Raw genomic sequence first — 17,618 nt, 5'->3', positions numbered from 1 at the left:
TGGGGTCGGAAATCCAAAATAAGGGCGCCAGAACCAAATTTATCTTCTGGAATTTCACGCCTGTATGTAGGCAACCCAACCGACCTCAGAAAGTTCGGATTAGCTTCTTCCTCCTGGACGACTAAGTTGCAGAATTCCAGCCTCCTTTCATGGTCACCCGGCCGTAACTCTTGCACTTTCTTAAACTTATAGGGGTGTAAGTTGTTTTTGTTGGCGATGTTCCACACTGTGTGTTGACTACAACCCACCTGATCTGCTACAAGTCGAGTGCTAGTACGCGGGTTTGCCTCGAAACGTTCCAACACATCCTCCTCTAAGGCATTTACCAACGGGCGATCGCGATCACGGGCGCTAGTGGGCTGCGAAATAGGAGGAGGTCGGTGTAAACAAACAAACTTTTCGAAATGGGTGCTTAAATGACCCAAGTATCGATGTGCATCACGAATCTGTGTGTAAAGTTAAGCCTCCGTCAGCTTACCTGCAATTGCCCTGTCTCGCACAGTCGGAAGTGAACTTCTTGAAAGACCTGTCTGCAGGGTAACTGACGGTTTGGATACCGCTCAGCGTACGCTCGTCGTGCAGCTCGTGCGTTACCATTTGCCAATCCGTACATGAAGTGCATGTCCGCGTATTCCGTGTTAGTAAAACGTGCCATAGTGTTTATTCACTTGATACGCGTCGTTGCAGACGGGATTTCGTGGGTTTAAACAAAATTCTGATCAAGTGTCAACCACACATCGCCGCCTGAGATCGCTCCGTGTGCACCGCCGGCCGGTTGGGTTGCCTACCTACAGGCGCGAAATTCCAGAAGGTAAATTTGGCTCTGGCACCCTTATTTTAGATTTCCGACCCCAAGTGTCCTATATCAAAATACTCCCCTACGCACCACCTACACGCTCCCAAACGGTGGCAGGTACTATAGGAATCACCCTGTATATATAAATAAAAAATTAACATTCATGTAAAAATAAATTTTATTTTTTTCTATTTGTTATTGAAAATCTAGAGATCTAGGACGTATATTTCAAATAATAAGGGTTGTTTTTTTAATTGAAATAAAATAAATTCGTAAAATTTTAATAAAAAAATTACTGTATATATAGTATCAATGAAGAAAAAAAATTACTACAACTATTCGAATTTCTTCGCAAGGGTTGGTTTTTATAAGGGTAGAAATTATGTGGTAAAAAATAAAAATAGCAAAGAAATCTAAATTTAATGTTACTGTATAATTAAATAATCCAAAATTGCTTGAATTTACAATTATATTATTAATAGGGGTAGTTTCCACCCTTAAAAAATAAAAAGCAACCAACGGCACAAGTCCAATTTTGAAGTGGAGGGTGAGAATAACCTAAATCCAAATTTCCATGCAAATCAATGGAGTCAAAGTATTCTATGACATTGTTTAATTATAACTATTTTAGAGATAAGATTTAGGGGTTAAACTGTGATAAAATCTTAAGTTATGTTGTTTTGATTTGACCTTTCGCATCCGAATTTTGGAATTTCAACCTAGCCAGTAAGTATAATTACTGGTTGCACAAAATCTCGTCCGATTAGGTTGTTTAGTGTCATTGGAAGCGCGCTAAGTTATCCCAATGTTTGACTTTAATACAATTTTTAAAAAAGGTACCTTTGTTAAAGTTCCAGGGGCAAATACGACGAATAAATCCATTAAAAAGGAAAAAGCCACAAAGTAAAGTCGCTCAGTTTTGTCCATTTTGCTAAAAAAATCATTCGCAAACAAATTGAAACTTACCTTTGATTTGGATTTGGGAGATATTTTCGCCAAAAATCCTTTGGATGCGGACGAATTGGTTCCTTTAGCTCCCTCTCGTTTCTTCCCGAAAAATTCCGAAATCAATTTCGTAATGCTCTTCCGCCTATCTCGATCTTTACACTTTGTCTTCTTCTCTTTGCCCGCGTTCGCCAGCAGATTGGGGTCCGATTTGTAAAACTGCGCCTTTTTGTCGACGCAGCTGAGATCTCGTCGCAAGTCGGCCGTTTCGAAAGTCTTCAGTATTTCTGAAACGGATTTCGTGCTACGCATCGGGTTTTCAGGCGAGCACAGGCTGAGGGCGAGTCGCGTCGGTTCCGAGGTGTTCAGGATGTTATGCGTCAGAGGTTCCTCGCCGCTTTTTGATCGTTTAAACGAGTTCTTACGCTTTTTCGTTAGGGTATCGGTAGCGTAGAGCAGGGAATTTCGTCTTTCCGTATTGATTACCAAGGCTTCGATGCTGTCCTGCACGTCAATACTTCGATTCTCCTTGCCGATCTTCGAAATTAACTCGTCGCTCGACTTTAACCGCGTTTTCGATTTGCGCAATTCCGATTTCTCGCCGTTTACGATTTTTTGTTGAAGATCAGGTAAGGTGACGATTGGGCTAATTTTTTGGGGCTCTTCGATGATTTGCTGTTGCTCAGAATGGCAGTTGATTACGGAACCATTGCTCGACAGCAGAACATCGGGTGGCAAGCGTTCATTTTCCACCTGCTGATGTTCCATATTTAAAAAAACATCCGCAGTGGGTGATTTGGTGAGTTCAAAAAATTTGTTCGGGCTCGAACCGGGGCTAAACGAATTTCGACTTCGTTTCTTTCGTTCGAGAGACTTATTCTGTGCTTTCATTTTATTCATAACCATTTCTTGTACCAACCTCTGATTTTCATCTCTACTTTTTTTAATTTCTTCTTTTGTATAAATTTCTTGGAGCGTTTTCGGAGGTATCAACTCTACATTATTGACCTGACTCACTTCCTCCTGAATCAAATCCGGTTTAGACGACACAGGCTTTTCCTTGCGTTTTGATTTCCTTATTTCTATCGAATCCCTCATATTCCCAAATTCGAACTTTCCCTGTAACCTTTGGCAATGTTCTTGATATTCAGCGTTCACTAAATCTTGGTGCTTCTCAACATCATTATTTTGATTTTCATCCTCAACCCTTTTCTCCTCGAGAAGTGCCTCAATCATATGGGGCGTTTCTTTTTTTGCACAAACCTCAACGAAATTTTTTACAGTCGAATCACTACAAGTATTCTCTTCTGTTGTCGTTCCAGTATCGACAACAAGCAAACTGTCCTCCTCATTTTCGAACGCACTTTGTTTCTCTTTAAGTTTCTGCAAATCGGACGGTTTCAAACTGATTACCTCACTACCAAAGTTATCCTCATTACCAATGAAACAGTACCCTGTATTATTATCGTAACTCGACAGGTTTTCCAAATCTAACGCCTGTCTTATGGCGGGATTCACAGTCTCTACAATATTAAACATAGGATTCAAACTATCTTCGGCAATATCATCTTCATTATGAAATTCAACATAACCGTTATTTTTCGTGCAAGCGTCAAGTAACAATTTTTCGTCGCTACTCGTCTCCTCACCCGTGTCCATAAACTCAATACTACTCAGAATATTATTTAAATTTTCGGATTTTTGGCACACATGACCTAGATCATCAAATTCGTCAATGTACGCCTTAATGACCGAATTTTTTAAACTTCGAATACCCTTGGGTGGTTTATTTTTTCTTACATTAATCAAGTCGGGATTCAGTTCATACTCAACGTCTTCAAAATCGTCCGAAACCGTGCTGTCTCGCGCCCAATCGGATAATTCCGTTTCAGTCATGGCCGCGGCAGTTTGCTCAATGAACGACTCATGATCCGACGGCGTACTTCGACTGCTTTCATTTCCCATTGCGATCTTACTCTCGTGCAGCTCAGTGTGGAAATCAGATAAAACATTTTCTAAATTTGGTAAGGCTTTCGGAGGATTCAAAATTTTCTTTTCGCTTATTACTACTTTGGTGTCTTTTAAATCCTGAGTAGGTTCGGGTATTACGCCTTCGGGTTTTGTTACCGTTTCGTTTGCGATTATCTTCCCATCGTCGTCATGAATTTCGACGCGTGGTATAATTTTTACAGTAGGAGATTTCTTTATTCCGGAATGTTGATTTAAGTCACTATCAGATGAGGTGAGGCTATCGCTAGACATATCACTAACTAAAAAAAGAAAATTCTTGGAGACTCAGTGAATGTTTCAGGTGTGTGAAGTTAACCAGATCATTTTCAAATAATATGCTCTCGACTGGAAAATGCCATTAGACATACTCGGCGCATAGTTGGCACCTTACTGAATAAATGGCGCAAAGTTTCAATCTAAGAGTAGTGTTGAAAAAGGTTTAAAATAGGGATATATAGTATTATTTTCAATTAAATGTGCGCGATCGTAATTTCCGTAAGAAAACATGGGGGGGGGGGGCTACACTTTTCTAATAATGTACAAAAAAATAACCACATGACAATACTCGAGCGGGTCAAATATTGATAGTGTATACCTATGCCTCACGTGTCTCTGATATTGGAGGTATGTTAATCTGCCGGTTTGCATGATGGGGACACTGGTTTCTTAAGTGATGAAATTCAAACCAATTTAATAACGCAAAAAAAAACTAGAACCTTACGCGTGAAATGCAAGCGATCATCACTTCTAAGGAATCATATAATACAAGTTTTATTTTATACCAGAAGCCAGCCCTATAAATCATTGTAAGGCTTCTGAAAATTCTAAATTTAACTTAGACGTCAAAAATAGCAAGCTTAGATTTTGTCCTCGCGGTCGTTTTAAGTTAATAAGAATAAAAGATGTTATTAGAATGCATAATCATCTGTTTCACTTTATCTGCCCTTGCGGGTAAAGTGATCACTTTATATACTTTATATAAACCTCTCGCCAGGAAAGATTGCCGGAATAGGATCGTGCCACTGTTGAACGAAAAGCCTTTACGTTGAACATTGGCACGATCCTATTCCGGAAGTCGCTCGCATCTTAAAAAAAAACATTTACAATGTTATGTGCAAATTGACACAAGGTGTGCTGTGACTGGCAATCTTTCCTGGCGAGGGTTATACTTAGCTCGGCTTATAAAACCCTATTCGATGGTGGGGATGATTTTTCGCACCGCATGGGGGAAAGCGCCATGTTGATTTTGTTCACATCACGCCGTGTTGATTCTACTGCTAATTGTGGTATGATGCGTATCAGTTACCATATGTACCACCACAACACGACCACTTTCAACTGCTGAACACACTGAACTTTATAGACGATTTGTTCCACTTTGACGTGTGGAAATCGGCAGATTATATTACTCCTATTATTCTTGAATAATTTAATATTATTTTAATATTTGAAACAAAAATTCCAACGCGCTCAAGAATGTCAAGGTAACTTTTCGTTTTGGCAAGCTTGTGACCTTCCCACTCCCTCACGTCACGCTTAAATCGTCAGATTATTGAAATGCACACTTTTCAACACGTAGTCAAACCACCTTACTTCAATTTGGAGCGCTCGAGTTCATCCAAAAATCCCCTATTCGGCTCCCCTACTATAATTATAGGTACATCGTAGGCCCAAAATGTCATAACAAAAAAATACTAACGAAATTCAACGAGCGCTTCTTATTCATTTTAAGAAAGTAGCGGTAGAAAGCATAGAGAAGCTTTGACGCTTTACTGTTATTGGTTAAAACACGACTCAGTATTATCCTGAAAAATAAAACAACTAACGAATTTTGTAAGCTGGTGGATTCTGTTGCCAACTAAACTGTCGAACTGTCATTAGCTGTTAATGTCAAAGATTCAACCGTGAAATCGTTTGATTTATTTTTGTAAGCAGTGCTTGATATTTCTACCTTACAATTATTTGTGTGCCGTTTTATATTTTCCCTGTGTGTGATTATCTTCAAACACAGCGCCATCTACTACCTTCTTATAATGAATGCAGTATACGTTTACGTGGGCATCTGGGCATGCGCATTTTGTGTAGATTTTTTTGTATTGTGTATTGTGTAAGTTTGTTTTAAACAAAAATTAAGGAAACCTTAAACCTACAACTAACCTAATGATCAACTACGTACGCATTTTTGTGGAAAAATTTTTTTCATACCAAACAAACGAAACTGGGTCGCCCAGGTGCAAGCCAGGTGTCCTAGCCACATTGTGGCTCACGTTTAATCGTGTCTGAACTAATTCTGCAGGCGTTCTGGGTACCGTCGAAAATTCATCAAAACTTTAAGAATTATTTTCCTTGGCACAATAGTGCATTAAACATTATTCTAATGTTTTTATGTAAAATCCAATTTGTAGTTAAATAAAAAAAAATTGGAAAAAAAGTTTTGAGGGGGAAGGACCACCAAAAAAGCGCATGCCCACGTGAACGTACTTTAATGCAAAAAATACTAATCTTACGCGCGAAATTCATACCATCATCACTTCTAAAGAGGCACCATAAAGAGCACTTAAAAATCTCAGCGTGATAGTTAGCAGTGATAAGGTGTTAATCGTTAACGAACCTCAATATTCCCAAGAGATTAGGCGCAATGGGAAATACTTACTTAAGGAATGCAGGTTATTCTTGACGAGATTCTTGATGATGAAATGAATCCAATGCACTCCTCATGAAGCCCACCTCCATCTGAATGGGTTCGTCAATCAGCAAAACTGCAAATATTGGTCAGCTGATAATCAGAGACAACTCCTATGAGTAGCCTCTGCAAAAGTGTGACAGATTAAAGTCAAGTCTCTACTTAAGGTGCCTGCCCTTCGAAAAGATAAAGACCTGCTAAAGTTTAGCACAAATGACAGATGTTACAACAGGTCATTGTCGCATGAAAAGACACCTCCACTACATGGGCCTTGAGGTACACGCACTTTCAAAGAGGGGAGAGGGGGGGGGCAAGAAGAAAATAAAAAATGCACCCGGGAATGCTACAAGATGTTGCTATCAACAGAATTCTAGATTTCTTCTAATATGCAATAGAATGGAGCACGTTAAAATAAGAAAGAAATGTTCAGGCAGATAAGAGTTGAAACATTGCAGTGTTGCCGGTTCTAAAAACCGCATGAAAGGATCGAGTGCTCTCTGTTATACCTTCGCATGTATAAACAAGTAAAAAGGTTTTCGCCCTAAGGCGAGTAACTTCAGCGCATTTTCCATAAATTGATCAATACTTCCCCAAAGACGATACCTATGTGCGCTATGTTTTTCATTACTAGAAGCATATATGGTTAAAATTTTAAAGAAATATCTTCATAAATAAGGAAGTTGACACTTACTGCGCAGTTAATATTGCACGTCCTGCGCATGCGCTTATTAATCTGATATTTCCAATACGCAATACGTTTGCTTTTACTATAAGCATCTTTGGATAAAATTTCAAAGAAATATCTCCATAAATAAGAAAGTTGGCATTGCGCAGTTCAATCGTCAAGATTTTTCTTGACACAGGTGCCAGAGCGATACGCTACCGAATGCAAAAAGAACGAACTAAATATCTTGAAAACTGTAGGAGTAGTTAAGGCCTCGGACAGATGGACGGACAAAGAAAGTGGCTACAATAGCGCACCCAACTTCGTTGGAAAATGCGCTAAAAAGAACGTGAACGCGTGGTTTAACAACGGACCCATTTCGTATTTGGGATTCGGCGAATACGTAAGTAAAAACCTGGTGGGAAAGCGGCATTCTCACTCAACCTTCGAAGAAATTGTATGTAGGTCGAGCGCTACATTTTTTTCGATCGCGTATTGAATTCGTAGCCAGACCTTCAAGGCAAAATTACGCAACGTAAACGAAAAAATGTACAGATCGCATAGCACGAAATTTTTCGTCACGCTTTCAAAGCAAATCATGTGAGTTATGCGCGCCATTTTTGAGATCGCGTATAATTTCATTGTTAACTAAGTGGGAACCTCGAATCGAGTTGTACAAAAAGATTTCTTGTCGAAAGTTGCAGTTTTTCATCAGATTTTCAAGTGAAAACTATAATAATAAAGTGGCGGATTTAAGAAAAAAGGGGAACTTTTTCGTGTAGCAACCGGCAATATTGCGAAGCGTTACCGTATTAATATGTGAGTGAACATTTGCATTTGCAAATTGTTACCACGAAAGCGTTTGGGTCCTAAGTGCAAAACATTCCGTTGCGCTAGATTTGTAGTGACCAGTTTAACCAAAGTTGTACACCTAATTTGTGTCTACAAGGTGCTAAAACACCATTAACTGAAATTTAAAATCTCCAGTTCAAATCACATTACTCAGAAACCTTCCCAGTTAACTTCACACACCTGCACATTTAACTCTTACCTTTTTCTGAATTTGTTCGTTTCCAATCAATCTGAGGCACGATAACAGGTATTTCTTCTGCGGGACTTCGCGGTCGATTCTCCATTTCATTTTGAAATTTATCTTGGTCTTGCTTCTCACTGGTTTTGTCGAAGTTATGGGCGGGTATTTGTGGGCTTTCGTTGTTCGATATCGATTGAGAGATGATGGGAGATAATGGAGATTTAAGAGCGGGAGTCGCCTGAACGTTTTCGGATGAGGGTTTTAACAACTTTTGGCAATCGGTAATATTCGTATGAAACGATTTGAATTTTGAGTCTAAAGTGGACACGCTTCCCGATTTCTGAATACTTCCCGGAACTTCGCTATCACCTAACAAATACTTTTTCTTAAGCTCCAACGAAACTTTAGTAGCAATACCACCGGTGCTTTGTGTGCGATTTAAGGCGTAACCTTCAGTTCTACCAAGCAAAGAAGGTGCTGCTTTTGGTATAATTGGTGAAGGCACAAGAGGTGTAAATTCCAACCGAATACCCGTACTTTGAATTTTACCGTTATTTGGCGAATTTAAAATACCAGATTTCACCTGTACTTTTTTCGGCAGACCGAATGAGGCTTTCCGCATCGTTACGTGCTGGTCGTTAAATACGATTGCCGGAATTTCTCGCGTAGGCGTCGGATCGTCCACTGCGAATTCAGAATCTGTTGAAATCTCCGTCGCGGAATTATGCTTGCTAGATGATTCTGGACTGGTATCGTCTGACACAATCTGAAATTACATGTCAATTTTAGGAGGAAATACAACAAAGCTGAGAGCATGCAAAAAACACTGAATACACAAGGCAGTAGTTAGTGAAACACTGAATGGCGCCATAAGGCGGACGGATTGTATATGGTTTATAATTCCCTTTGTGGAATCAAAAACAGTGTCCACTAAGTTGTGATCAGTACAATTTGGTCTAATTGGTTCAACATCTTTTAACAGCGCAATCGCAGTGAGGCCGAATTTCAGAGAACATGATCTGTCGTACCCCTTGCACATGCAGTGTCAATTAAAGTGTAAAGACCACTTTAGCTGAACAAAAGTAGTATCCAATAATCAAAAAGAGAAAAGTTTATGGGTAAGCATCTTTCCAAATAGAGATTTATCATGATTTGTTTTGATTTAAACAGGTATTGCTAAATAGTATTGTTCTTTCAAATTATACTGATTAGGAAAAGATGCTTATCGATGACCTTTCTTTTATACATCTTGGATAATTTCCATGTATTCCTGCATCATTAAACTCTACTGATTAGATGCTGGATACACTTTTGTTTTTTAATAAGTACTAGATGATGGTATCTGGTACCCCCGTAGAATCTTGGGGAGTATTCCCCAGACCCTCAAAATGTTCAGTACCATTAGCACTTATACAATAGTTTTTGGAAAGAGCCTAGAATCGGAGGTTTGGGGGGTATAGAAACGTCTGAGGGGTATGCAATACCTCCCGCATACGAAGGTCTTATGTTACTTGTAGTGAAATGAACGTTGAATCTCTCTTTTTACCACCCGTACGTGAGTAAGCATTGGGGTAAAAAACTTTTTAGACGGAAATACACGTTTTGAAGTACTATGAATCCGAATTAAATAAAATCTTGTTGATGTTGGTCCATCTGTACTTTCATTTCTGGCTAAACGGCTGGAGCAATTGGAACCAAATTTGGTACCCATATTCTTGGACATAAAAGGGCAAAATCGCGCAGGTGTGTGGATTGTATCTGTGCTAGCCACAGCAAATTTTTTCCAGGAAGTATTCCATACCCCCTTATATAAGACCTTTGTATACTGGGGGTACATACCCCCCAGATCCTCCGGGTTTACATTCTTCTCCAAAATGTTGATTACCCTTAGCGCTTATACAATAAGTTTTGGAGAAGAATGTAGATCCGGAGGGTATGGAATATCCCCAGTATACGAAGGTCTTAATATGTCAGTTGTAGCGAATGAATTTTGTTTCTGGGAAGTATTCCATACCCGCTTACGTTCGCTTCCCTCCAACTAGCATAACACCTTTGTATACTGGGGGTATTCCATACACTCCCAGATCTACATTCTTCCCCAAAATGATGAGTATCTTTAGCACATATACCATACTTTTTGGAAAGAGCCTAGATCCGGGGGTCTGGAATACCCCTCGCATACGAAAGTCTTATGTTAGTTGTAGAGAAATTGAATCTTTCTTTGCCCTGGGGGGGGGGGGGATCCCATCCCCATAGACTCCCCGGTTCTAAGTTTTTCTCCAAAATGTTGAGTACCCTTAGTACTTATACAATACTTTTTGGAAGAGCCTAGAATCGAAGGATCTGGGGGGGGGGGAATATCTTTCCCCCTCCTCCCAGTATACAAATGTCTAATGACATTGTAGGGAAATGAACATTGAATCTTTCTTTTTCTGGGAAGTATTCCATACCTCCTGACGTTCGCTTACCTACAACTAACGTAAGACCTTTGTATACTTCTGACCATGAATCAGTGATCTGAAGAATTTGCAGCATCCTAAGAGTTGAAAAAATTCAGAATTAAAAAAAATTGAAGAATTTTAAGAATCCAAAAAACTTGGGAGAATTCCAAAAATATGTGGAACATCTAAAACCTCAAAAAAATGGAAAAATGTACCTACAGTATTATAAGAATCTGAAGGTGTTGGAGTTTGAAGAATTTGAAAAATCACGATTCTAACAAAAAGAGCCTAAAAATGTGAATAAATTTAATAGTGAGAAAAGTCTGAATAACCTAAAAAAATCCGAAGCATAGGTGGTACTATGTGAAGGACTTGAACAATTTAAAAAAATTCTCTCAAGAATTTAAATCAAAGAAAATGTGAACCCTGAAGAAAATGAAGAAATCTTTAAATGTAGAAGAAGCAAAAAAATTAAAAAATTCCAAACAAACAAAAGAATTCAGAGACCCTGAAAGATTAAAGAAATAATCTGAGGAATCCTTTGTACCAGAAGTTATTGAAACCAAACAATCTCATGGGTTTCAAGATTTAAACAGAATTATCCAAAGGACCTAGAAAATAAAATAATTCAAAGTATTTAAACAATCTGAAGAATCAAACAAATGACGCTTCCTATTGTTTTGATGACGGGAAATAGTATTCTCTTTTGTATAAAACATAAAAGTTATTTTGACCACTAGATAAAACTACAAAGTATATGGGGATTTAAATTAGACACAATAACAATAATCTAATTCATTATTGGGGAAGAAATGCTGTGAACGCAATAACCAACCTTAACGGTTGCTAATCAACTATATCAAAAAGAGAGGGTAAAGGATATGCATCATTTTGTGTAACTGGAAAACAGCAAATCCAAAATCATAGAAGAAAAGGTTAGGGACATGCATCCTTCCGTGAAGGGTAATTAAACAACAAAAATTTACTGATCACTACTCTTACTTTCCTTCGCGAGTTCGTATTCTCGATAATCAGCCCTGTGACGCATCAGAAACGTGAAAGTTAATGTGCAGGATATCTGCCAAAAAACGTGATTTTGCGTTAGTTAATATGCGTAAAATAACGTTTTCTACAGATAACCTGCACGTTAAGTTTAACGTTAGTGAAACATCACTATTGATTGATACACGAAAGCGCAGAGTGAGATATCAACAAAAAAAATTTTAATTCTATAATCTGATCCGCCCCAATTGTGAATTTAAATCACCCAGGGACACACAGGGACACATAAAAAAATTTCTTCAAAATCCGCCCAGTCGTTTAGTTAGAAGAAGTTTTATATACAGGGTCATTCTTGACGAGCGTCAATTAGAAAGATATGGAAAACCTTTGAAAATGAAAATAAACTGATAAGTTCTTTAAGGGTTTTGGCACATGATGAATTGAACTAAAATATTTTCAAGATGGCGCCACTTCCGGAAATACCGGAAGTAGCCATCAACTTTGTTATTTTAAATAGGGACCCCCTATTTTTTCTACATTTTCGGATTCTACGTCGAATTTGGAGTACAACTATACCCCATAGTTGACTCTTTGCTGTTTTGCAATATCTCTCACCGTTTTCGAATAATAAATTTTTAAAATGACCCCTACAAATTCAATTTTTGACATAAAAACTTGAGTATCGACGAAGTACTCCAAATTCGACGTAGAATCCGAAAATGCAGAAAAAATAGGGAGTCCCTATTTAAAATAACAAAGTTGATGGCTACTTCCGCTATTTCCGGAAGTGGCGCCATCTTGAAAATATTTAGTTCAATTAATCATGTCCCAAAACCCTTAAAGAACTTATCAGTTTATTTTCATTTTCAAAGGTTTTCCATATCTTTCTAACTGACGCTCGTCAAGAATGACCCTGTATAAATATAATTTTGCAACGATCACAATTAAATTTGTTCTCCCAATATGTATAACAAAAAAAAAACGCGGATAAAGGGTAAGCAATTAAGCATCATTTTCTGTGACCAGTATAAAAAGACATGTTCTCAAATTCTCGATTTTTCACAGTATTTCACTCACCACTACTTGCAATTGCATTTTTTAAAATATTCGCATTTAAAAGTGTTAGTGCTAAAACATGAAACATTTAGGTTAAAAGAAATCATTCGGTTAAGAGCACAGAACTCGCATATCAGCAATGGAATGTTAAGCACAACTGCGATTACATACATCAAAATCTAGAAAAATCACTCTTATAGTTACCTTATTTTACCATTGCTAAAATGTAACTGTGGCCCAGGAACCAAAATCATCTCTTAAACCTGTTCCTACTGTACCGAATGCAATTATTTAAGAATATTAATTAAAAAATTACTTTTAATATCACCGATTATGAGTAGCTAAAATTTAAAGCGATAACAATTAATAGAATTTTAGAAACACAACAAAATTAAACAATGACTAGAAAACGTCGAGATTCGAATTGATTCTTCTTACTGAATGCAACATTCTTTATTTTTCGATGAAATGCTTTCATTGGACGCACTAATATTTAAAACGGGCCTCTGCGGCTTGGGAAGAACGTACGATGTGACTTTCTCCTTTTTCGGCATATTCGACTCGAGTTTACTCGCACTGTCGCACGCATCATTTTTAGGCAGACATAGGACCACTTTCCGACGTGGCGGAGGAGTCGGGTGGAAATTGGTGTGTTTAATTAAAATATTTCGAGGGGGGACCGGAGGTGGTCCATCACTTTCGTCCGCATTGTCACCTTTGGAGGCAATTTGTGAAACACAACCGTGTTGTTCAGGTTTTCCTCTGACTGCTGTGAGATTTTCGACGCCTGATGAATGTGGACCAAAGTCTTTTGGGCTTATCACTTGACTAGGGTCCTGAAGCAATTTGGTATTGAGACTTAAACCATCTTCATGTGCTTTATTGATGACCTGATTACGATGTGCTACTTCTTCACTGTGCTTGTTTGGTTCCAATTCATCATCTGACACTTCTTCGCTTACATCGGACGCGTCACTTCCACTGCTATCAGAGCTCTGTGGCTGATCCAACACGGATATGTGGCCATTTTTCAATTTGGTTGTTTCAGGTGCACGATGTACACTGTTTGAAGGGTGCGGACTGGGATTCTGCAGAAATTTGTTATTGTTACTGAAACCTGTTTCGTGGGTAACCTGATTAGGATGTACTACCTCTTCACTTTGGTCGTTAGTTTCCAATTCGTCATCAGAGGTGTCACTTCCACTGCTATCAGATCTCTGTGGATGATCCAACACTGATACATGGTCATTCCTCAATTTGGTAGTTTCAGGTGCAAGATTTACACTGTTTGAGTGACTGAAACCTGTTTTATCTGCAACCTGATTACGATGTGCTACTTCTTCACTTTGGTCGGTAGTTTCCAATTCGTCATCAGACTCATCAGAGGTGTCACTTCCACTGCTATCAGATTCCTGTGGCTTATCCAATATGGACATATGGCCATTATTCAAATTGGTTGCTGCCAGTGTGAGAGTTTCACTACATGCAGAATGGGTACCAAAGTCTTTTGGTTTCATCTCTTGGTGGGGATCCTGCAGCAATTTGCTATTGTGCACTGAACCATCATTATTGGCTTCCAATTCATCATCTGACACATCAGAGGTGCTACTTCCATTGCTGCCAGAGCTTTGTGGTATGTCCAAGACGCCATTATTCACCTTTGACAGTTGTGGGGTGGAATACTTTGGCATTTCGCGTTCAAAGAACTTTAGTTTAATCGCGTCAAAGTTTCCAAGGGATAACCGTTTAGCTACAGGTGGCCTTGGCGGCTTTTCATAATCAGGTTGTGCGTTACTTTCGAATCGCTGCAAAACCTTCTTCACATTAACTTTCTTAACCGCATCTAAGTCAACAGAACTTCGGTGTTGCAGTTTATTTGCAAGAACATCTGTTTTAGATTTAGACAACCCATAATGACATGGCGTAGGTTCTTCAGTGTCAAGCCTCTTCCCCTTGAGGTACGATTCGAAAAATTTAATGTTGGTCTTCGGAATTTTGCTGACAACTGAATCTGCGCGCTTCGGAATCTTTAACTCATTCTCTAATTTGCCGTACTTGACATCGCTAAACGACCTGTACAGCTTATTTGACACCTGCTGATGCTCCAAAGTATCCATCCAATCCAAAAGGTCACTCACTTTCTCTTCCCCACCAATCTCTTTGACTACATCATCACCTCCGGTTTCAACCTCCAAAGCCTTTAAGAGATCTTCAATACTACTGGATACCTTTTCATCTTCCTCCTCAGTGTCGTCTTTCACAGGTTTACAAGGTGCCATAAGTTCATCTTCCTTCGTCAACAAATTCTCAATATAAGCATCGAGATCCTTCAAATCGGTTTCCTCAGGCTCAAAACTGAACGAATTCTGTTTCACCAACACCTTCGGCTTACTCATTAACTCCACAGGAACATCTTTGCTTGTACTTTTCGCCAAAACCGGCTTCGAAAATACCTTCTTTTTGGTTGCATCACCAAAGTACTTTTGCATGGAGTCGACGTTTGTATTAACTTTCACTTTGGGTTTACCTACTTCTTGGGGCAAGTTGATTTTACTGGGAGTACGTTTAATTATAAGCAAAGGTTGGGGTTCCGCCAAAGTAAATTGCGGTATAAATTCCTTGCCGAAACTAGCCCGTTTTTGTGTTGGAGGAAATGAGGGTTCAACTTTTGCTGCCGGTTCTGGAACCGAGTCTACAATGTTTGAACTTTCGAGCGCGTCTGAGTCGGCAGTATTATAATCGATTGAAGTGACGGAAATGTTACTAGGGGATTTGTTTAAGAAACTATTTAAGAACTTTTGGTTCAAGTTAGTGGCCGGGGTATCATTAGAGGATGTCAAAATATCAGGTAAATCTGAAGAGTGAGGCAAGGGATCGCTAGATAAAGAAGTTATTTTCACCTCTGTATCGGAACCGGTATCAGTTTGTATAACAGGCGGTTCCACCCTCACTTCTTGTTTTCTTAGTTCTCTCGCGCGAATTTCTTCTTCGCCTTCGGTGGCCGGTTCATCTTCTTCATCTACACAATCAAGTTTAGAGCGCTCATCACAATTCCTCCATACATACCTCCACTAGTATTTTCATCATAGCTCGAATGGTCGGAACTGCTAATGTAATCTTCCGAATCAGAATCGCGCCTCTCCTTCGAGTACCTCTGCTTGTAACGCTCCATCCATCGCAACGTCCCTTCCTTAGTCGGAGGTTCCTCTAAAGCCTCTTCGAAAACTTCCTCATTATCGGATTCCGAACCACTACCGAGAAGAAAGCCATATAGTATTATTTTACAATGCAACTAAATACTCTACAAGCGGTTAATTACGGCAGAGAACGTTACAACAATTAAAACTAATCTAAAGGAAATATTAGCGCAAATACCTAGCGCTAGAGGAATCTTCATACTCATCACTAGAACAAATTTCGGCCGTCGACGCGCCAAAGTTTCTATCCGTCCATTCGTCCTCGTCCATTTGACTAAGCGATTCGTCATGATCAGATGATATGTGTCCTGCGGATAGATTGGAGAACTCAATTCGTTCGGGAGTTTGAACTGTAACAAAGATTGGCTTATAATATTGCCTCCATAAACCGGCGGCCGCATACAATTAAGAAAAGTAGCTATAATTATTATAAGACGAAATATGATATTTATTTTTAAGTCGGTGGGGGCTGCTCTACCAACCCAACCTACTATAGATACTGTTGTGAAAACTGCGCCATGCGGGCCTTTTGTTTGGCTTCGCTCTTGTACCTTTCAATTTTTTTATTTTGACGTTTAATGTGGTTATAAATTGGGATTAAACGTAATTCCGATAATGTCATTCGAATTCGAATTCACTATTGTTAATTTTGTTTAAATAATTGCTTTGTTTAATTCTTTGATTCAAGGTTAAGTGGAAGAAAGGACGACGGTAGTATCCGCCGAACTGTGGAAGTGTGTTATTTTATTTCTGTTTTGTTTTTGGAGATAATTAAAGGCAATATTATTATTATTATTATTATTTTGTGTTAGTAGGCGGTCCGTGTGGCGCAGATCAGTTAAAGCTGGACTGTGGTGCTAAGGGTCCCTGGTTTGAATCCGGGTTCGGGCATGGATTTTTGTAAATGTATAGTGGGTTGGGTTGGTAGAGCAGCCTTGGCTGAAATCCCGCTCACTCAAAAATAAAGGCAAAATAAAATAAAAAATAAAAAAAAATAAGGAACATCTGGAATATTTGCGTAATATTTATAAAAGTTTATCTCCGGGCGTTTGCGATAAGTTGGTTAATTGATTTCAAGATAAGCAGATGTTTTGCGCGTAAAGAAAACACAGGTGCAGTTTATCGTCAAACGACGCAGCTATTTGTTAAGGAATTATTACAACTAAATCACTGAACTGTGCTATTCACGAGAACTGGATTATCTTGTTGAAGAAGATTATTATCACCCAACGTTGTATTTTGAACTTTCTATCAATAGTGAACCTTCTAAAAATTTTATCGGTGGTTCCAAAAAGAATTACAATTTTCGACATGCAAACTTTCCACTCCTCTACGAAGCACTTTGCCAACTAGATTGGAGTGACTTATATGAGGTGAAGAATATTGAAGTTGAAACGTAGTTGAGTGCTACGAGTATTAAGAGATTTAAGTCGTGGTGATGCAAGTAAATATTTTAAGTTGAATTCAAGAAGTGAAGTTTACAAAGAAGTAGTTGTTTCTCATTAAAGGGAGTTTTTCCATCGTCAAAGAGCCAATACTATAATTGTAATTACATCAGTATCGAAATCGAGTTTTATGTGAAGTTCTGAAGCATCATCAGCTTGGTTTTTGTGTTATGTGTTAGTGCCTCAGTTTGCGGTAATGCGCAATTATGATTGGATGATAAGGATTATTTAACTCAAGGTAATTAACACTTTATTTAAATTTAGTTTGTTCAATCGATCACTTGTTGCATGGTGTCATAGAAAAATTATAATAATTTCTTTTAAAGGTTTTGTTAGTACCTGAATT

The 17,618-nt window shown here is 38.6% G+C and overlaps 1 protein-coding gene across 4 annotated transcripts in view; it reads right to left on the bottom strand.

Moving 5' to 3' along the window:
• Window positions 1–17,618, bottom strand: part of LOC116173364 (F-actin-monooxygenase Mical-like) — a 48,645-nt gene that overhangs the window by 10,410 nt on the left and 20,617 nt on the right. For all 4 annotated transcript variants that reach the window (XM_031490783.1, XM_031490784.1, XM_031490785.1 and 1 more), the window contains 5 exons: window positions 16,006–16,177; window positions 15,697–15,881; window positions 15,531–15,649; window positions 8,150–8,897; window positions 1,763–4,011 (listed from right to left, as the gene is read on the bottom strand). In XM_031490783.1, the coding sequence (XP_031346643.1) occupies window positions 1,763–4,011; window positions 8,150–8,897; window positions 15,531–15,649; window positions 15,697–15,881; window positions 16,006–16,177 (3,473 nt within the window). The remainder of the gene's footprint in view (window positions 1–1,762; window positions 4,012–8,149; window positions 8,898–15,530; window positions 15,650–15,696; window positions 15,882–16,005; window positions 16,178–17,618) is intronic.

This window comes from Photinus pyralis, unplaced genomic scaffold, assembly GCF_008802855.1.
Source record: "Photinus pyralis isolate 1611_PpyrPB1 unplaced genomic scaffold, Ppyr1.3 Ppyr1.4_LG6, whole genome shotgun sequence".
Classification (NCBI taxonomy): domain Eukaryota; kingdom Metazoa; phylum Arthropoda; class Insecta; order Coleoptera; family Lampyridae; genus Photinus; species Photinus pyralis.
This window is presented reverse-complemented; position numbering and strand designations above follow the sequence as displayed.